Here is a 22762-nt window from a genome sequence, read left to right as displayed (position 1 = left end):
TGTTTCCAGTCTTTATGCTAAGTTTAGCTAACTGACTGTTAGCTGTAGCTACATATTAAACATACAAATATGAAAGTGCTTCTTCTCATTTAACTCTCAGCAGCAAAGCATAGACGTGTATTTCCCAAAATGTTGAAATCTGCATTTAAAGGGAGCAGAAACATTATGAATTTTTTTTATAATACATTTTTATAGATTTTAGCGTTGCACACGTTCGTGCAACTAACTGAAATCACCTGATAGAGAAATCTTTGAACAAACAGTGATGCTTGTCGAAGTCCAGTGATGTAAGAGGACAAAATTACAACATTTGAACACATAAAATCCTCTTTAATTCAGAGCTGAATGACAAATCTCAGGTTATATGATGTTTACTTTTCTCTAAAATGGATAAGCAGCGTTTTGGGAAATGTCTCAGTCACTGTTTCCTGTTCCTCTTGTTTAATCTGCACAAGTCCCAGACACTATTTCAATGTTAAACACATGTAACCAGAAACTGTTTTATCAGAAATCAGCTCTGGTGAGACTTTGACCTTCGAGTTAACAGTCGACCACACACTTCTTTGTGTTTAGAGCAGGATGGAAAACGAATAAAGCAATATTGATATGCCATTATTAGGAATGTGAGAAAGATATAAATACTGATTAAATCATATTAAATGTGAAGGAAATGTGGTCCAAATATGCAGGTTAAGTACAGCATGAAAACAAACTAACAGCTGTTAGAGATGATGGAAAGACAGAGTTCAAACTGAGTTAAATGGCATCTTAGAGATACCAGCAGCATAACATGCAGCGGGAATAATAATGACTAATGAATGCCTACAGGCCTTGTTGTTACAGTAAGAGAACGCATGTTTTCATGAAGGCCTGTGTTTATATGTGACTGCGGGACCTTACTGGAATCTGTGACTGGCAGCAAACACCCGGCGTGTCTGTTTAGCAAGTGGCTGCTTATGTAACATTAGGACAGAAAGGGAAGGACATCTGGGGAGAGCGGGAGTCTCTGGGGGACTAGTGTGTGTGTGTGTGTGTGTGTGTGTGTGTGTGTGTGTGTGTGTGTGTGTGTGTGTGTGTGTGTGTGTGTGTGTGAACGCAGCTCTTTATGTTGTTTCTCCAAAGGACAAAGATTCTAAAAAGTTTGGCACATGACGAGGAAGCATGTGAACATTACTCAGATATAACTGGCCCTGTGGGTTTCATGTCTGATTGTTTGACGGTAATACAGGTGAACTTTGATTACCCAAGAGAAGCTGTATTTCAGGAGAACTTGTTATAAAACCCAGCTGTGAGTGCACTGTGCAGGCAGGGGGTGCACTTGTGGCAATAAAAACTGAGCCAATTATGAAGAATAAGGTTGGAAATAGGAAATAGTTGTAAAACGCCCATTTCTGTTGGATTTCCCAGAAAAAGGGTAAAACACTTGAAGTGCATCATGATACACTGCAAGCAGTCTATAAACCCAGCGTGCTTTCGGTTTCTTTACTATATAATCATCAAACCTAAAACAATAGACTTAATTCAGCATAATGCATGAGTAATATGGATACCTCTTAATTATTTTGCTTTTATGTCTTACTCATTTCTTACTTATGATGCATTTACATTGGAAGTAGCACAACTTCAAGTTAAGTTTTTTGGAATCTGCACAAAGGCTTCACAGGAATCAGCTACCTTTGTTTTTTTAATGGAGGCAGGGAGGAGTGGAAACATGTTTCACAACCTGCAGGGTGAGCAGCATCAGACCCACAATAGAGCAGGAGGTAACACTTGCACGCAAAGCAGAGTTCATGTTTCCTCTTTCCTCTGCTCCTCCCTCTCACACTTTATCAACCTCAACCCCCGCCCTCGCCACCCCAGGGACCAGCCTGTGCATGCAGATTAAATGACTGAGCGCTGAGCCCGCATGAACACCCAGGCAATGCAAGGCACCATTACACCGAACCGGCTCAATCCGGCTGCCGCTCGGTTCACGGCTGGCTGCACCGCAGGGGCCCGAGGCCAAACCTACTGTACATCTGTCCACACGATGCTCAGGATCCTGAACTGTGGCCCCACTGGATCAGGTGGATCATATTAAGGTCACCGGTCTACAGGGTGGATGTTGAAAGACGGGTGGGGGGGGGGGTAGTTAATGCTCTATGTTACCTTTAATTCACCCATAGCTGCTTTTTGTTGTCTTGCACATGTATTATTTTATATGTAGGTGACGTCTTCAGAACATCAAAATGAAACTAAAAAAAGAGCATTTTGAAAGCTCCTGGTGGGAAGAGGAAGTCATTTCCTGCAGCATGTAAAACAGAATTAACCGACATTACACATCAGTTTATTAGTCATGATGAGTACTACTTAGTATTTCATTTAACATTGTGAAATTTCACTCTAAATATTGTCAGACTGCAATAGAACCAGAGATGTCATCTTTTTATACAATGTATTCTTCTCTCTTGTCGAAAACCTGGTATCTACTTTACCCACAATGCAACTCAACAACCTACAGTTGAGTCAAAGATCCGGGTGTCATGCTAGTAATGTAGCCTCGAGCTGCTAGACTCAAGAAGAGATGAGGAGCAGGTTACAGAGGTCTTTCTAATGCCTGCCCCCCCCCCCCACCGGTCTTCAGCCCCGACTCCAGACCGACTCAAGTGACATCACTGGAAGACTTTTATCAGATGCCTTCCCTAAAACCTGTACCTGTAAATGTGTAAAATGTAAAAAATTCAGCTTTTGGACATTGTACATGTGTATGTATATTTTTTTTTAACAGGGAGCAGGTGTTATAAATTGGGGGTGTGGGGTTTAAAAGAAGTGGGCATTAAGGAGGCAAGAGGTCTAATGAAAAATACTATCCAGCTGCATTACGGGAAATGTAGGACCCATATTAGGCACTAAAAGTCTGCATTCCAGCCTTTGCTACTTTAATGTTAACCATTCCTTCTTTTAATCTGTCTCTTATGAGTCCCATAACTTTATGGAAGTGCAATAGTAAATTGCTGGAATACCCCTTTAAGTCCAGTGTGTGTTTTATTTTGGTGATATGGACACACACAAAACACAGCTTGGTTTTGTAAGCATGATGGTTATGGATCAGGTATTATCTGCACAACAGGATACCCTCATCTAAGTACAGTTCAAAGCTCAAAAGTCAGCATGGAGACCAAAACAGCTATAAAACACACAGGCCCACATATACTGTTACAGTTTCTGTTTATCATTGGTGGAGGCTGTGGAGCGAGGTAGCACAGTAAAGCACATTTTACCCCAGGGTGACGTAACCCTGGATGCACTGTGGCTGACAGCTTAGTGGGAGCTCAGAGGCCTTCCTGTCTCCATGGCGATACAGTGGAGGGCAACAAGAGAGTCAGTGGGTGGAGATGGAGAGACTGGGAGGATACCGCTAGGGTCACCATAACACTGCACCAGCAAACAAGCAGTGACTCAGTGCGTTTGACGAACTATAACGTCCTGTTATACTGGAGGCAGAAACGGTCTCTATGGAGCCTGAGTGAGTCTCACGCTCTGCTGAGTGAACTGGAAACTGTTACAGTGTAAACATTTTGCAACCCATATTTCTGAATCAGGTGGGAGATTTGTTTGCTGTCACTTAGGGTTTTTTTTAAATAGTTTTTTCCTCTCACGGTTTGCACTGAAAAAAGAAGTAATTGAAAGGAAACAACCTAAACTGTCAGTTTATGAGAGCATTTTAACCCATTCAGCCCTACTCTCATACTTCATTTACTCTGCCAAGCTGTTTCACACACTGTCACTGGCAGTTTCCCAGTACAACCACAGCCTTGTACCGTAAGCCACTGAGGAACTCTGCCAGTGGTTAACTCAAGGGTTACTCAGCAGTCTTCTCTCCCCACTGTACCACCACTACATAAATGGACAGATGTGAGGTGGTCAAATGTGCTGACCCCGTATTAACAGTAACAGTACAGCAGAGAGGCACATGAATTGATGGGGCTTGGTCCAGCGCCAAGTGAAGGAAAGTGCTGGAGCCGGTCGACTGCAGGCCCATTGTTCATCATGGCGGGAGGGCAAGGTCATAGTGGAGAGACCGGAGGTAGGAACACGCAAGTCTGAATTGATGAACAAGTCATCTGTGGCAGGAGACCTGATAAATCTGAGAGAATACACCCTTTTGTTAGGATGTGTCAAGCTGAGTGTGCTCGAGTCTGTCATGTTTTAAACACTTGATTGAATTGAAGACAGTGCTGACAGACATTTGTGGGGTTGAAAGTGCACAAAATATTCTGTTTAAGCAGAGGTTGTCTTTGACTACGTTTTAAAATACACAGTTGTTAAAATAAACTTTCAAACTTGCTTTCTTTCTGAGAGTTAGTCAAAAAGATTGACACCATTCTCATAAAGGTACAATAAAGCAGCTGGTTAGTTTAGCTTAGCATAAAGACAGATGGAAAACATCTAGACCGGCTCTGTCCAAACATCACAAAATCTTTAGAAGCGCTGGTCGAGCTGACAGAGCCAGGTTACGTTTTTCACCTTGTTTCCAGTCTATGCTAAGCTAAGCTAATGTGCTGCTAGCTCCAAATACATACTGAATGAACATATAGGAGTGTTGAATTGATCTTCTCATCTAACACTCGGTAAGAAAGTGAATAAGCGTATTTCTCAAAATTCAAGTTATTACTTTTACTAAATAGTATCTTATTTTTTATAAGAGTGGCAACACTATGTGATATATGTTTGCATTTAGTAAAGCACACTACTCTAAGTCTCGGTGTAACTCTGCACAGTCTGAACCTTAAAATAATGTGAAGATGACTCATCGTCTTTTAAGAGTGTAGGCGAGACTGACTGAGACATTGTCAGACTGCTGCTGAGACAAAGAGGAAAACATCACTTACGCAAAATAAAGCACCTCTTATTTACCGTCATTAGACATTTATTAGACTGCAGTCACACTGACTGTAAGATTAGGTATGGCTTTAAGAGTCCCTTCCTGCCAAACAGTCTAAGTTCCTGAGCTGCAGAACAGTAACCATAGCTCAAAAACAAAGTGTGATATGGTGTAGATGTATGCCTCCCATATCAATGTCTCCTCTACTAGTGATAGAGTAGAACATTCAACAAAGAAGCCACCCCATGTAAAATGAATCAGTGTTGAACAATAGTCATGAAACTGGACAGATTAAGGGGAAGTCTATCAGCAGGTCTTTTGGGAAATTCTATGAGCTCAGGGAGGTTTAACAGTGCTTAGTGTGGTAGCTTGGATGTGGAACTGAGAGCCACGGCTAGTTTCAGCTTCAGGCTGGTTCAAACCGGTCCGCCTGTAAGAGAAATAAGTCTTGTGGATGACTTAACTCACCACCAGGGTCTTGTGTGTCCATATACCAGGCAGATAATAGAGAAAGCTGGTCAGAGCACAAATATCAGCGTGGAAAACAAAATAAGTTCTCTTATCTGAACTCGGGTCTGCTCAGGCCCCTTAAGCTGACGTCAAACGCATCATAAGATCTCTGACAACAACAACAACAAAAAGGAGAAAGGCAGAGAGGGAAGAGGGAGTGAGAGTGACGGTGAAACACTTGAAATTAGGTCAACAGTCACTCCATCGCTATAGCATTAGGGAAGCACTCAGCATGCATACTGCAATACTAATGGAGTCATAGGGTTCAGAATTTAACGGTAAACTAAAAGACTGCTGATTGTAAGTCCATATTTTGCAGTGGACAGGACAGCAGGGTAGGCATCATCATCCCCTGTGCTCCAGTTTGAGGCAGCAGCAGCAGCAGCAGCACGTGGCGTAAATAAATAACAGCCATGTGTGTAGCTAATGCAACTTGAGCCCTCATCTTCAAGCTGTCAGCAACATTTCTGCAGCCAAGATCTACTGCAGTAAAAATACAATGAAAACACTGCAAGAATTCTACATTTATTCTGACAGATATATTGTCATACACATAAGACAAGGAATGAATACAAAACAACCCAGAAAATGGCTCCAAGGCATAGTGTAAATATACTGACTTTCAAACAGTGGAGAAGTTAATCCTAAGGGGTAGATTTGTTTTGATAGATGAAATGGTTCATACCAGAGCACGAGAGTGTTATATATTTAACATGATTACAATATCCCCAGGCAACAGACAATGCTATTTTAAGAGAGTTTTCTCACACATTAGTTGCCATCAATTTTCCCTTTTGTTTGTATTTTCTGTGTTTATTTTGGTGGCTCTTTGCTGCAGTGAAGATTGTATGTTGGATGACAAGTACTCAGAGTATTACTTCACTAAACCCTAAGCCGTAAAACAAAGTCCCAGCTTTTCATGTTATTTGCTGCTAAACCCTCAAGAGCAGCTTTCATCAGGCCACCGATGACTAATGACATTGCATTATATTTTAAGATAAACGATCAATAATTATCACATATCATGAGCTCGAGATAATGTTGTGAAAAGTAATTAAGTATATTTACTCAAGTACTGCACAATACAATGTAAAATTTACAGTTTTTTGATTCTACTTTACAATATTTCAGAGATAAATACTGAAGTTGTCACTGCTAATGTTTCTTTGCAAGTTTACATACAAAACACATGAAAAGTATTATTTATGAATGCATCTTACCAGTGGTGGTTGAAAGTAACTACATTTAAGTAAATGTACTTCATTTAGTCAAGTACATTTTTAGTTACTTGAACATTATCAGTTTATGCTACTTTATACTGCATCTATTTAACAGCTGAAGTTAATTATTATTATAGATTAATTCCCTGCACAGCCACACAGGTTCTACCTGGTTAGACCTGGTCAGGCATAAGTTCTGAAAATCTAAAATGCTACTTACATTTTAACACATCGATAATAATAATCCATTTATGTAATGTAAATCCTGAAGATTTATGATTTTTTGTAATAATTATAATAATAATTTGGGGGCTCTGTAATTCAACTGTGTCACTTTTGATACTGTGAGTACATTTTGCTGATTATACTTCTGTTTTTCTTCCACCACAAATATATAAAGTTCTTGAAATCAGCTTAATCAACATTAAATTTCTACTAAATATAAAGTAAGTCTTTCCAAAAAGGGCCATTCTGTATAATGAGTACTTTACCTTTAGCATATTGTTTCTGTTAATGCTTGTGTGTTACTTCTACTTCAGTAAAAATTTGAATTTTGTAATAGAACATTTTTACATTGGGATATTGCTGCCGCTTTTACTTTAGTAAAGGATCTAAGAACAAGGCAAACATACATTATTGATTTTCATCTGATGTCATCTGTTGTTTGAATGACCCATATGTTTCAGTGACACACCAGAAAGATGAAGAAATGTCTAATTCCACTAATTATGCTTTAGAAGTGAAATGTAAGGACATTGTGGATTGCTTTTGCTCTTTATCAATAGAAACCTGGCTCATTTTGACACCAGTAGCTCTGATGTGTTTTAAAGCTTTCCTGATAAAGATTTAATGACTAAATATTAACACCACAAAGTGAGTACAAGTTAGACAATCTAAGGAGTGTTTGGCTCTTTTAAAACATCTAAAGATTACTATATCTGGATTTATGTAAACTAAGATCTGTCAAGTCTGAAAATGGATCTGAACCTGGACCACTGCGCTGATGTGATATGGATCTTGGCCTGCGGAGCTCACTTTGCAACCAAATTCATCTATGATTGTCAAGGTCAGACCAGCAATGGAACAAACTGCAGTGTCCCTGGCAGGACTCCATCAGCAACACAGTTTACATTGTTGTACTTTCTGTGTTTGCAATCCATAAAGTCACATTTTTCCACAGAGGCCCCGTCATGCAAGCCAGCTGTCCTCCCACAGCTGGGCCGTCCAGCAGGGATATCAGCCCGCAGGCTGGGCAGCTGGCAGCCAGGCCAGCAGAGCAGATACTGTACACAAAGTCCATCTCAAGAAGTCATATCTTCTACTTTTGGTTTTTCACAAAAAATTATAAAATGTGTCCCATTTGTAGAGCAAAAAAAAACCTTTAAGTTTTATGAAAATGTTGTTGTGAAAAAATCATATGGAATGTTTTTTTTTTTAAACAATTTAAGAAACTTTTTAAAAAGTTTGAAATTCTATATTAGGAGGACAAATATGTTGCTGTGATGAAGCTGATGCTGTGTGCGTTGTGTGAGAGCCAACCACAGGCAGCTCAGGCTCACTGCAGGAGCCAGCCTGCATGCATATAAATGCAGACAGCGCTCTCTGGTGGTGATGAGATAAAGTGCAACCCAGTGTTCATGAGAAGATGATTCATCTCTGAGTCAGAGGCCAGGTCATCACTGGTCATATTAATAATCTGAATGATCAAACTGCCAGATGAATAAGCCCCCCCCCCCCTGTTACTGAATCTAGTAAAACTACAGTAGCTGACATCTTATTACATTGCATCTATTGCACATTGCATCTATATATATATATATATGTGTGAGTGTGTGTGTATGTGTGTGTGTGTGTGTGTGTGTGTGTGTATCTATATATCTATATGTATATATATATAGATATATAAACATATACATACATCGACTGTGGATAGAAGGGGGAAAGACACTGGAGGTTCTCTGAATGTTGTTGCAGTTTCTAGTGGCCACAAGTAAAGTCACTAATCATTAATCAGAGTATAATCTGGATGTCAGTGGAACTGGTGTGAGACTGGTCCACTATAATAATAATTATATATATATATATATATATATATATATATACATATATGCGTCCGCTCAGCAACAGCACTGCTATTTGTATCTGAAGAATCAAAGGTAAGTAAAGAAAATATAATCTTTTCAACCTGATATTCATAGTGCTAACAGATTCTCAATCCTAAAAATATTAATTTCCAAAGAGCAGTCATTTGTGACATGTGGAACTGCTTTTTCAGGGTTTTAAGGGTCTCTGTCATTAATCCAAGCTTCTCAGAAAGCAACAGCATATGGTTCAAAGAATTTTACATCTCTAAAATGCTGATAACACATTAATATTTTAAATGCACTTAATGAATTCACTTCCTCACTCCAAGGCTCCGTACACCACCCACTAATTTAAAATTAGGAATCAAATGCCACAATACAGTAGCATTTGGCCATATTTAAAGGCTATAAAGTGTGTCTTAAAACAACAGTCAGGAGCCCAAATGAACACTGAAACCTGTTTTTCTTGCTGTAATCATTCCTCCTGTTCATACTGACCATTAGAAGATCCCATCATAATGACCTTACAATGGAAGTGATGGAGGACAAAATCCACAGTCCTCCTTCTGTGCAAAAAGCTAATATAAAGCTTCAGTGTCCAAATGAGTCAAATCAAGTAGATATCTTTCAACGTTACAGTCTTTTTAGTGCCAAAGTTCCTCTTTTTGTTACTATACTTCCACCTGCAGCTCAACAGGGAAACACTGTCCGAGGAAACACAAAGATGCTAAAAAGACTGTAAATGTGTCAGATATCCACTTGATATGACTAACTCAGACTGCTGAAGCTGAATAGAAGCTTCAGATAAAATGACTGTGTGGACACACTGAGGATTTTGGCCTCCATCACTTCCATTCAAAGCACATTTGAAGGATCTTTTAATAGTCAGTATGAACAGGAGGAATGATTACACTGTTCATATGAACTGCTGTTTTAAGACACACTTGAGAAACTGTGAACCTGTCCTTTAAAAATGACTCCTAATGATAGATTTTTTGTCAAATTGGAATATCTCAGTATTTGACATGTTAAAATGAACATCAGTAAACATTGCAAAATACAAAGATTATGGATCAAATCCACAAAAGGATTCTGCGCTGTGTAATTCTCAAAGCACCGCAAACTGCGCTGCCAAACTAATCTCGTATGAATGTAAATGAGTTAATATTCATACATTCGGCGCAAAATTGCCCCCTTTTTATGCAAATAAGCCTCTTTGAAAATCAGTCTGATTCACAAAGACCGGCGCTAATTGCCATACGGTCAGAGTCATTAGCGTCTGAAGACAGTTGGTGTTAACTGTGCTCTCTCTCTCTCTCTCTCTCTCTCTCTCTCTCTCTCTCTCTAAATATTCAAGCTTGAATGATATTGAATTGACAGAATTATTATTTTTTTCTGATCTGCAGTCAGACATGGGGGGAGGTCAAATGGGGTTTGGGGGTTTATCTCGGGTTTAAATATTAAAATAACAGCTGCTCTGTTACACATAATTCCACCACATAAACATGAATCTGTGTCGATATGTAGCGGAACACAGAACATTAATTACCGTCAGATCCTGACCCATCTGCTGTTAAATGCACACAGTCTTTTCTGTCTTCTTTCTGTTAATTAATGACACGCAATTTGAGGCTTTTTTGCTCTCTGCAGTTTTCATCACTTTGTGTGCTGAAATGTGGACAAAAGCCTGAAACACTGGAAAACCAAGGGCGAATTACACTCAGCTGCAAAATCTTATGGGCGTGTTTGCAGCGTCATATCATTAGTGCAAAATCTTTTGTGAGTAGGACGTTAAAACGGGGCAGATTGCAAATCCATTCTTTGTGGTCTTGCCCCATTTTTTTCCTTATAGAAATCAAAAGATCCAAATCATTGTAGTTCATCTTATAAAGGGTGGATAGCCTCTGATATATCACAGGGGGGTGAATAGGGAAGAACAATTGTTGAACTGAGTAGAATATTATGTCTGTTTATTCATGCAGCTGTAGCCACACCAGACAAATATAGATTATACACCTGCTTACAAATAATGCAGCCTGATAAAGGTGTGATCAGATTTTTGCATGCATCACACATCATTTTGGACTTCTTTAGCACTTTTCCACACAAATTTAACAGAATATTATGAGAAAATACATATTATGCCACAAATAATACAGGAAATGCCGCTGTTAACTAATAAAAATATTGTTTGACAGACTCTCTGATCCTTTGTGTGTGACTGTTTAATGGTGTCAATATGGAATAAATGAAGTTATATGATCAATGGAATTAGTAATAGGGCCTAGTCCAATTTATTTAAGTTACACCCCCAATAAGCTCAGAAGACAAAGCTCCAAACACCAGGGAAAAACGGAGCTGTCGACTTTTTGACGTTTTTAAATTGTTTGAGTATGCTGTTGCTTTTACCCATCAGGCACAGTGCACAGAACCATGGAGCCCCGAAATCCTGATAAAATGCAGATTTTTTGAAGATTTTGCAGGTTTAAAGTATAAAATACAAAACCTCTTTCTCTCTCTGTAACAAGACTAAAACTGTACTCATTCCCTGCAGTGTTAAAAATGCAGCAGCTTTATATAAAGATCCTACAAACTATATGAACAGTGCAAAGCCATATACTGCTGATATTGCTTTTCTTGCCATTAGGTGGTGCAGGTTGGACTGAAATGGATGATGTTGGTTGGGCCAGTGACACTGTGGGTGTCTTTGACTGACACCTACTCACCTGACCCTGCTGCAGGAAGAGGAAACCCCAATTAACATGACAATCAAGACAGTGCATATTCAGGACACTTTAACAGGTCAAAAGAAAAGTAAGTCTTGCCTTTTAATTGTCATATTTTGAAAATATGTTTAGCATCGGCTGACTTTATTAACCTATATGACCTTATATGAGTTGCTTTACTTATTGCAAAAATATGTTAGCTGTGATCTTGAAGGTGATTTCACAATAAACAACTTTCACTATAACCCTGTTAACTACACTCTACAGTAGCAGAGTTGCATGTCTCCCATTTGTCACAGAGACATTTCTGTATGAAGACACTTGAGTTGATGTTAGCACTGTTTTCAGTTCGTATTATTCTACAGTATTTCATCACTTAAGAGAACTCAGACTGTCAGCAAACACATGCAGTATGAGATAATACTGAATAATCAACCATCCACCTGTCTCTTAGACCCCATCCCAACTAGGTTGCTTAAGGAAGCCTTACCCTTAGTGAGCACTTCATTTCTAGATAGGATCAATCTGTCTTTAGTAACAGGCCATGTACCACAGTCCTTTAAAGTAGCTGTAATTAAACCTCTTCTTAAGAAGCCTACTCTTGATTCAGGTGTTTTAGCCAATTATAGACCTATATCTAACCTTCCGTTTCTCTATAAGATCCTTGAGAAAGCAGTCTCTAATCAGTTATGTGACTCTACATAACAATAGTTTATTTGAGGATTTTCAGTCAGGATTTAGAGGCATCATAGCACAGAGACAGCACTGGTGAAAGTCACAAATGACCTCCTGACTGCATCAGACAAAGGATTTGTCTCCATACTTTAGATCTTAGTGCCGCATTCGACACAATTGACCATCAAATCCTTTTGCAGAGACTGGAACATTTAATTGGCATTAAAGGAACTGCATTAAGCTGGTTTAAATCCTATTTATGAGACTGATTTCAGTTTGTACATGTTAATGATGAATCCTCCGTGAAGGCAAAAGTTAGACACGGAGTTCCACAAGGTTCTGTACTTGGACCAATTCTATTCACCTTGTATATGCTTCCTTTAGGTAATTGTCACATCTTGCCTGGACTTTGGGTGTTTTTTGGTCTTGTGTTGTGTTCTTTGGGGTCTCCTGGTTTTGCACTTCTGTTTGGTCCTTCGGTTCATGGGGGTTTTCTTGTATGGGTTGGGTGGTGGGTTTTGGAGGACTGCGTCATTGGTTTGTTGGGTTGTGTGCTTGGGTTTGTGTTTGTGGTTGGTTTTGGATGGGTTAGTGTAGATGGCATTGAGTTTGTTTTCTGGGTTTTTGTTCTGTTTCCCTTGTGTGTTCATGTGCTCCTCCACACCTGCCCTGCATTTGGACTCGTTAGTCCTGCCCTGCTCTGTTTTCCCCACACCTGCCCTGTGTTAGCCTCACCAGCCCTGCCCCGCTCCCTGTGTGTCCTCAGCCAATCAGCTCCCTGTATGTTCACTCCCCTCTCTTGAGTTCTCCACCCATCTCCCCACCTGCACCTCATCTCCTTGTTAGTTCAGTTTCTTTTTAAGTTCTGGTTTTCTGTTCAGTCCTTGTTGGATCGTTTTGTGTTGTTTCATCTGCTAGTTCTGTTCTGCTCTGTTTGCCTGTTCATGACCATCCACAATTAAAGGAGTTTTTCATCATATCTGCATTCCGGCCTCTGCGTTTGGGTCCACTCCTGCTTCCCTGAGTCTGACAGGTAATATTATTAGGAAACACTCCATAAATTTCCATTGCTATGCAGATGATACCCAATTATATTTATCAATGAAGCCTGATGAACCCAATCAGTTAACTAGACTCCAAGCATGCCTTAAGGACATAAAGATCTGGATGACCTGCAATTTTCTGCTACTAAACTCAGATAAAACTGAAGTTATTGTGCTTGGCCCTAAACACCTTAGAAACACATTATCTAATGATATAGCTACTCTGGATGGCATTACCCTGGCCTCCAGCACCACCGTAAGGAATCTGGGAGTTATCTTTGATCAGGATATGTCCTTTAACTCCCACATTAATCAAATCTCAAGGACTGCCTTTTTTCACTTACGTAATATCACAAAAATCAGGCACATCCTGTCCCAAAAAGATGCAGAAAAACTAGTTCACACATTTGTTACTTCTAGGCTGGATTATTGCAATTCCTTATTATCAGGCTACCCTAACAAGTCTCTAAAGACTCTCCAGCTGGTCCAGAATGCAGCTGCACGTGTTCTGACTAAAACTAGTGAAAGAGATCACATTTCTCCCATTTTAGCTTCACTACACTGGCTTCCTGTAAAATCCAGAATATAATTTAAAATCCTTCTCCTAACTTACAAAGCCCTTAATGGTCAGACACCATCATATCTTGAAGAGCTCATAGTACCGTATTATCCCACTAGAACACTGCACTCCCAGTATGCAGCTTACTGGTGGTTCCTACAGTCTTTAAAAGTAGAATGGGAGGCAGGGCCTTCAGCTATCAGGCTCCTCTCCTGTGGAACCATCTACCAGATTGGGTCCGGGGTGCAGACACCCTCTCTATGTTTAAGAGTAGGCTTAAAACTTTCCTTTTTGATAAAGCTTATAGTTAGGGCCGACCAGGCTCGCCTTGGATCAGCCCTTAGTTATGCTGCTATAGGCCTAGACTGCTGGGGGACTTCCCATGATGCACTGAGCTCCTCTCTCCTCCTCCTCCTCTCCATCTGTATGCATTCATGTAACATCAATGCATGTCACTAACTTTGCTTCTTCCCCAGAGTTTTCTGTGCTTTCTCATCTCACAGGAAACCCTGGGTTCTGGGCCGAGCCTTCGCTGTCCTTCACAGTCCTGTTGGCGTCCTTCTCTGGCTGTTGCTGATGATTGTTGTTCTTCTGTTCCCTTGGAATTTCTATTGAAGTTTGAGCTCTTTTTTTTGTCTGTGGACCCATGAGTCTGTCTGTGCTTACAATGTAGTTCTTATTCTGATTATTCCCATCAAACTGCAAACATGCACCATTTGCGTCCTGTGTGTCGGTGGTTTTTACAAAGAAAAACCACCAAAGAGACTTGGTACTGAGAACAGTAAAAAAATTAATCACATGAACTGACTGTTGGTTAAATCAGTGTTGTACTCTATCAAAGGTAGGACAGATTTGATTAATATTAAGCTATCACACGGTGTTGCTTAAACTCTGGCAGGGTGAGCAACATGCTCCACCTACTGAGCCACAAACACTGACCCCTATGGAGACCTTGTGTCCTGAATTGTCCCGGTCTGCCGCTGAGGGAGCATGCACATTGGCCTTATTGTCTTCTGACACATTGTCTCCGCTGTGACTCCAAGCATGTGTTCAGTGGGTGAGGGACAGAGCAGCAGGGACGGAGCATCAAAACCGCATCAATTTATTGTCCTTATTTGGCAAAGGTTGTGAAACTTAATGATGTTGTGACAGAAGTGCAACAAGTAATGTGTAGGGAAATTATTGAGTAAGTTAGTTACAACACAGGATGAGTCAAACTGCTGATTTATGTCATTTACGAAAAAGTAAGGTAGAGTAGGACAAATGAAATCAAGCGAAAAGGTAGGAACTTTTAAACTTCTGTCAATAAATGTATATTATGTCCTTCTCTAAAATACTGCTGATAAATCCTGAACAGTATGCTTGTATGTAGGAGACTAGCAGTTAAGATGTGACCACAACACCACAATTTTCTGCCTGCATTCCTGGAGATAAGTAAGGGTGTATTCAGGCCGCTTGTGAGCATGGTGTAAATCTGTCGACAATAAGGAAGTGGTGGGGGTGGGGGGGGGGAGACATACTGTCTTGCAGCAAGACAGTATGCAGATAGAAAGCATAAAGCCTGATCAGAGCACCGATCTGCTCTGTTACAGTGACTGTCTGCACTTGGATAATGACGCATGCACTCCTACTGTGGGCCCTCATCCTAAATGCCTCACTCAAGCCTTCAGGTAAGTCACTGGATACTGTTACATCCACTGTGCAATGATTAATTAATAACTAAAACCTAAGTTTATCCTCTCTAATTTATTCAAAATAAGTACTTTACTTTACTTTACTTTAGTACTTTACATAAGTACTTTCATTTGTGTTTAGAGTGTCATGTAGGTTTCTGTTCCTGCGTATAAAGTAAGAAGTGTTCTGAACCACTAGATCCGATTAGATCTAATAAATTGTATTGTAAATTAAATGGACACGTATGTTCATCATGATTTTAAAACCATAACCACATGTAACTTCAGTTTCAGTTACTGAAAGTATCGTAATATAGAGTAGGGGTGTCAAACTCATTTTAGCTCAGGGGCCACATGGAAGTAAATTTATTCCCAAGTGTGCCAGACCGGTAAAATCATGGCATAATAACTTAAAAATAACGAGAACTTCAGATTGTTTTCTTTGTTTTACTTTGGTCCAAAATAGAACAAGCACATTCTGAAAATGTACACATCACAAATAATCCTCTTGACAAAACACTTAGTTGAAAATTCTGAGGAAAAAATTGGTGCAATTTTAAGAACACAATGCCTCAGTGATTGGAACTTAGACTTTGTCTCAGTGTATTTACAAAGCCATTCAACTTTAAGTCACAGCCTATCTGGGATTGAACAAAATACAAAATAAATAAAAATAAATAAAACAACTCTTCTATGTATCAAATACCTCATTTGTCATTTCCACATATTAATCATGTGCTAACTGAACAAACCATACAAACTGAGGTAGAAACTATTCAAGAAGGTTGAGTTACTCCCTACCTTGTAGGCTACACTATTAATTGATAGAAAAATAAAAGCTGTGCAATGCATGAACAATTTCAACCAACCAAACTTATGAACTGAAGTGACTGATATTATCACACACTGTTCACTTTCTTTACATTTCCACAGAACTATATCAGGATGCAGTGTCTCATGCAGCATTTTAAGTGGGGTCATCTATTGTTTATTTTGCTCCTGAAACCTGGGATCTTTTAGCTTTCACAAGTGCATCAATATCAGGTGTCACATCCTGAGTGGCAGCCAATTTCAGCATGTTATTCGAGTGCTTGTGCGTGAGCCTTGAGCGCAGCTTTGTTTTATTGATGCTCATTGCAGAGAAAACCTGCTCACAAAGATATGTGGTTCCAAACATGCACAACACTTTTGCAGCAAGAGCTGTCAAGTTGGGGTAACCTGGCAATAGATACTGATAAAATGTGTCCAAGCCAGCTGCAGCAAATTTCCCCTTCAAATCTGAGTCACACTGCATGTCTATTATTTCAAGTTGGATGTTGACGAGCAGATCAGAGGCATTCACGGTGAATGGCGAGCAAAAAGTCTTTCTCCAGTTCACCAAAAATCTGAAAGCGTTGCTCAAACTCCCTTGCAACTGACATTGTGATACTCTTTCTAATGTATCAGTCGCAATTTCTGATAAAAGATGGTACTATAAAGAGGAAAGGACACCCGCACACTGTCTGTCTGTATAAAGATGGTAAAATAGGAACTGACAAAATTAACAGAGAGCAAAAAAATGTATGTTTTGTTTCCTACCTCATTCTCTGGTTTCATCTCACTGGTACTGTGAGATAACACTTTCAATATAGCAAACACAATATAAACTAAAATCATACAAAATACAGTATACACTGTGTATAATATAAAGTCATACACATTTCCCTGCTCAGTAAACCTTTTGTGTTCCTACTGATAAGAATATCAAAGGCGGCAGACATGAGAGTGGTATTGATACTGTCATTTAACTCTCAGCAAGAAGGTGAATAAGCGTATTTTCCAAAATGTCGAACTATTCCTTTAACATAGTCTTTTGAAGTTGAAAATAAATGTCTATGGGTAACTTAATGGACAAATGCACTTGTCTGCTGTTCATTTCCAGCTCAAATACAGAGGAGACTGTCCTCACAAGAAAATCAAACACATTTGCTGCCCAAATACAACCTGTGGTTACATTTACCAGACAAGGACCTCAAGCGCCAGCAGTTGCAGCATGCTGTTGTTATTGCACTGCAAGAGCTTGTTGGGAGCAGCTCTGGGTGGGCCAACAAATCATGGGATTTTGACATGCGTCATGTTGATTTGTTTTACCAATTATGATCTTTCCCTAACCTTAGTAGTACGGTAGTAGTAGCCTAACAACTAGGTCTTCTTTTAACCATGACCACAAAATCATGATCTTTGGAAGGAAGTGACAAACTCTGTGTTTTGTTGTTTAGTTTAGAAAAAATAATGGTACACAGACAGGTGGGCGAACCTTATTAGCATGGCTTAGTTGACGCAAAGACTGGACACAGGGAAACTGCTAGCCTAGCTGAGTTGACTATGAAAAATATACCTATTGTTGACGAAGTGAAGTAGAAGAGTGCGTATGTATATGATGTATGCTGTGTTTGGGCACTTGGGTGAATACAGATATGTATGTATGTGTGTAGTAGTATATAACACAGACATGTGTGTATATGGATGTATATATTCCTTCTGGAGGTGACGATAGATGACTAGAAGTTTACTCAAAGACTAAATGAAGGCCCACAAGCACCGCTGTTTTAAATTGTTCTTTTTGTGCATATGTATATGAATATATAAAAAATAAACAAATGAAAAACTGGAAAAGGGCTTTTTGTAAAATATCCAAAATAAAAAAAAACAATGCAGCTAGAACTTTGACTACTTCTTTTTTATAACACTATAACGTCAGATGAGCACATTCTTCCTTTTCACAAAGCAATATGATGTGTGTTGTATCTCCACAGAAAGCCATGGTCCTGAGGCTGATGAGGTGAAGGACTATGAGGTGGTTCGACCTGTCAGACGTCACACAGTCAGAAAAAGACATGCAGAGGTACCATGTTTCTCCAACAGTTATATTGTTTACTACATTTGAATGTAGCAAAGTTTGTGCTGATTTTGCATACACTGCAGAATAAAGTTATGGTTGACATTGGTTATGGGAAACATAAAATGAATAAAAGAATGAATTACTAAAGCACAATGTTAAATCTGTCTCCGCAGCACCTCAGGCCAGAGACTATTAAGTATGCAATGACGGTGGGAGGAAAAGACATTGAAATGCAACTAGAAAAAAATAAGTAAGTTCTTTCTTCCCTCAAGGCACACTTCTGTAAAGTATCAGGAATAACAGATATACATAATGGTAAGATAACCAACTTTCAAGGTAATCCAGTATTAAAGGATTACTTGAATATTAATCTCTTGAGCATGAAGAGTAGACACTGTCTCTCAAAAGAGACATGAATAGTTGCACTGTTGCTGGTTCACTAAACTGCCTGATGCCTGAGAAAAAGCAAGTCTAAACATGTTAAGAGGTGTAGCCAGTGTTGAAAGCAATGTTTCAGTGCAACTCCCTGGCTTTACTTTTCTTGTTCATTCTTACAAAACTTGTGGTTTTCACATCATTGGTTTTTATTTAAAGCATTGGACACATTGAAAACCAACTCAACATTTCATGGCATGGCATGATGTACATTCATTTTTACACCTTTTCATCATCAGTGAATTACTCACCAAAGGCTACACTGAGACTTCCTATCGAGAGGACGGAACTCAAATCACCACAACTCCAAATGACATTGTAAGTATTTGCATTTGTAGTCAAGTTTCAGTTCCACATATACTGCTGGGATGTGACAAAGGCCATGTTCCATGAATATTTACCTAACTGTTGAACAATCATATGAGAATGAATGCTAGAAATATACACTGGATTAGGATAGCTTGGAATTTCCTATTTGATTATACAGTCATAACATCCTCATGTCTTTCCAGGATCACTGCTACTATCATGGCAGGATTGTGAATGACAACAAATCATCAGTTAGCATCAGCACTTGTGATGGACTCAGGTGAGCTCTCGAACCATCCTGTCCTCAACTTTAAATTTCATACCGTATTTTCTCAATAGTGGCCAGGGCCTTTATTTACCTCAACTGCAGAGGGTACCAGGCCTTTATTGGAAGCAGGCTTATATTAGAGAGAGGCTTTTATTCCTAATTCCCTCTATTTGATAAGTATATTTGCTCACATTTTAGTACAAAGCCTCCCTGTTTTCTGATCTGCTTCCGTTTGCTCTGTTAATTTTTTATTACTGCATTATACTATTAATAAAATTAAAAGGGAGAGGGGTTAGAGAGTGAATGAAGAGATGGAGCTGGTAAGAAAGCAGTGAATCAGATCAATAAAAAAAAATATTCAGTTGTTTCACAGCAGTTACTTTCTAGAGCACAAATAAACACACCCACACCCCCCCGCACACCTCCGCACACCCCTGCAGTGGTGCGCAACAACACCTGATTTGGTCTGAATACAGCCTCAATCCATCCTTGTTTTTTCCCTCCCCGGCCTGTATTTGGGGCCAGCCTTTATTTGTTCGTGTCGACCACACCCCCGGCCATTATTGGAGACCCGGCTTTTAACTATTAGAGAAAATACGGTAACTCGTAATAATACCTACTCACATTACAAACAGAATTAATGAAGATAACCTGAAGATAAGCCTATTGATTGAATTAAACCTCAAGGGAGGAAACTGTTTTTCAGTCTGTATTGAGGCTCAAGCTAATACTGTGCTAAGCTACTGCAGAGGCACAACACTGACCTATAATCACCATTTAAGTTGAAGTTGTTAGCAAGCCGTTATTATACACATCCAGAAGATATGGAACAACATGGACTCATGCTTCTGTACACCTGTACATAAGCACAAGTACACATAAGACCAATATTCATTCTCCTTTTAGCTCTGCGTTGCTCACCGCCAACTCCTGAGAAAAAATATCCGGCTTTTTATAGCTGATAAATGCTCCACGATATTCACCAGCTAGTCAGTAACCTTGTCTGATCTTCAGTGCTGCGCAGGTAACTGTTAGTGTAACTCACAGGACGTTACGCTAATGAGAGCAGTGTCCTAACAGATACTAAAATGCTCTGTAGAGCTGGGCTGAGCAGCATAGCTGACATTCCAACTTCAAACTTACCATCCTAGCCTATTGCTACAAGATACAATACGCTAGCTAACAAGTCTACTGTATTCATATTTTGAGTTCCATATTTTCCGTACACTGTGTGTTTGTAAGATATCTTACCTGTTCAAAAGAAGAAAAAGGTCTGTCTTTTGGCTCATCAATGGGTTTCTACCTCAAAGCAATGTCTGTAGAACTAGTCTGACTGGCATGATCTTGGTTTAGGGGTTATTTCAGAACGGCTGCCCAGAGGTACCTGATTGAGCCCCTGTCTGGTGATGATGAGGGGGATCATGCAGTAATGACATTCGGTAACCAGAGTTCCACACCTGCAGTGTGCGGTGTCACCAACACCTCCTGGAGCACCGACTTCGAACCCCCAACAAGCCGCAGTCGCTCCAGATCGGCGGTATAACCCCATCACTTCCATGACACCCCAATAGCCTACATGTACACCCTAAATGTGACATTAACAAATACATCAGAAAAATAACACATCATTCAGTAGTCTGAAAAGACAAATCTGGCCATTTTAAAGCTGAAGGAGTGCATTATCTAATCAACTTTATTTTTTTGTCTTTCAGGGTATATCTATTGTCCAACGACAGAAATACCTCGAGCTCTACCTTGTTGCTGATAACCGTGAGGTAAGATGTAGTAACATGGAAATTTACTATGAATGCCAGAAAGTGTTGGAAAACAGGAAAAAGTTTGCTGCAAATGTTTTTGTACTCTGTGAAACACATGACCTGACTTGACCACGTGATGTTAGCAAATCTCACCTGCATGGCATTGCAAGCACAAAATGCTCTCAATTTCTTGACTATTTGGACTGGGTCTGATTAGAATAACATATTGTTATCTTGGTCAAAGTCAGTGTATCATGATACATCATGTGGATATTTCATAATGATTCAACTGCTGAGAAACAGGATGTGACCATACTCTAACATTGATGACATGGTGTTACAGTACGTGAAAATGGGGCGAGATCAGACAGCGGTGAGAAAAAGGATTTTCGAAGTTGTCAACTTTGTCAACATGGTGAGTCAGTTCTGTTGCTAATTCTCTGCAAATTTTTAGGCATAAATGAAACGTATTCAGCTGCAATTTAGGTGTCATTATTGTAATGGTATACAGTCTCTAGATCTTATTTATTTTTATTACATTTCAGCCAGAGATTTTCAAGCAATAAACCTAAAGGCTTTCAGATAACTTGGTCTCCGTGTTTGAACAAAATAAACATGCATAGATACTGCCTTACTGGTGATCTCATGCCGGTATTGTTCGCAGGTTTACAAACCCATGAGGACTTTTATTGCACTGGTGGGGCTGGAGATCTGGTCCAATCGTGACTTGATCTCTGTGACTCCCCCAGCTGGGGCCAACCTTGATGCTTTCATGAAGTGGAGGAACTCTGACCTGGTCAAAAGGAAAAAGCATGACAACGCACAGCTCATCAGGTCTGAAGAGCATTTCTAAGTACAACCAAAAAGTCTCAAGATGTCTCTAATGTTTCATGTATTAAATGTGTTGCACAGAAAAAGATTTGCATACTACCAACTAACTACTTACATACTAACTAATTTTCACTGTGTTGTGGCTCTGGTGACAAATAGTTGGCATGATGTCAGACTTCATAATTAACCTGTAAACAATGGCAATAAAACTCAGCAGTCAGATTTTTCTTTAAATAGCAGGAAGCTTGAGCTCTGTTGCATATCCTAAAAGTTTACATATTTATATTTATTTTAAGTTTACATATCATGCTTGTACAGAGAATCATGTGAAGTGAAGGTCAAACAAGGGGAAAAGCCAGTGTGGTTCGATGGCCTCGGTTGGCCTTGATAAGACGAACAAACATGTATTTGAAAGTGCTTTTGGCTTACCAGAGCTGACACCCTGAATCATAAGTGTACGTCATCGTCACAAGAAACTGTCTTTCCAACCACAAACCATATTGGTAATTGTGGAACAGGTTAAAGTTTGACACTGAACCAAACCCTGTAGAGCCGGTTTCATTTTTATGTGGCCGGTCATTTCATACCCAAATCAAGCCTCTCTGAGAGAGAGAGAGATATGGTTTTCTCACAATTCATATTCAAAGGGTTTCTTGTCCTTTCATTCCTTGTCTTTCAGTGCTATTGACTTTGAAGGAACAACTGTGGGACTGGCCTTCGTTGGGTCTCTGTGCTCAGGTCAATCTGTTGGGGTGGTACAGGTAAGCTGGTCCAGGGAGACAAGAAGAAGACTTGTTCCATCTGTTATTTGGATGCCATGTATCTTGTACATCATACTCTTGACTGGGCATAATATTTAGCAGCCATTATTATTTTTAGCCATGGTAGTGTCGTGGCTCTTGGCATGGTGATCTCCATACTTTTCAT

The 22762-nt window shown here is 39.6% G+C and overlaps 1 protein-coding gene across 2 annotated transcripts in view; it reads left to right on the top strand.

Moving 5' to 3' along the window:
- The first annotated feature begins 11368 nt into the window (after window positions 1-11368).
- The window catches only part of LOC122989159 (zinc metalloproteinase-disintegrin-like lachestatin-2), a 37937-nt gene continuing 26543 nt past the window's right edge, over window positions 11369-22762 (top strand). Inside the window, exons 1-11 of one of the 2 annotated variants that reach the window (XM_044361868.1) lie at window positions 11369-11492; window positions 15274-15351; window positions 18150-18238; window positions 18409-18485; window positions 18910-18988; window positions 19183-19259; window positions 20601-20784; window positions 20960-21022; window positions 21348-21419; window positions 21669-21838; window positions 22515-22596. In XM_044361868.1, the coding sequence (XP_044217803.1) occupies window positions 11441-11492; window positions 15274-15351; window positions 18150-18238; window positions 18409-18485; window positions 18910-18988; window positions 19183-19259; window positions 20601-20784; window positions 20960-21022; window positions 21348-21419; window positions 21669-21838; window positions 22515-22596 (1023 nt within the window). In that variant the 5' untranslated portion in view covers window positions 11369-11440. The remainder of the gene's footprint in view (window positions 11493-15273; window positions 15352-18149; window positions 18239-18408; window positions 18486-18909; window positions 18989-19182; window positions 19260-20600; window positions 20785-20959; window positions 21023-21347; window positions 21420-21668; window positions 21839-22514; window positions 22597-22762) is intronic. The other variant, XM_044361861.1, reaches the window with a different exon arrangement.

The sequence above is a fragment of the Thunnus albacares genome, chromosome 2 (genome assembly GCF_914725855.1).
Source record: "Thunnus albacares chromosome 2, fThuAlb1.1, whole genome shotgun sequence".
Taxonomy (NCBI): domain Eukaryota; kingdom Metazoa; phylum Chordata; class Actinopteri; order Scombriformes; family Scombridae; genus Thunnus; species Thunnus albacares.
The sequence above is the reverse complement of the archived record's forward strand: the minus strand, read 5'-3'. Positions and strand labels throughout refer to the sequence as shown.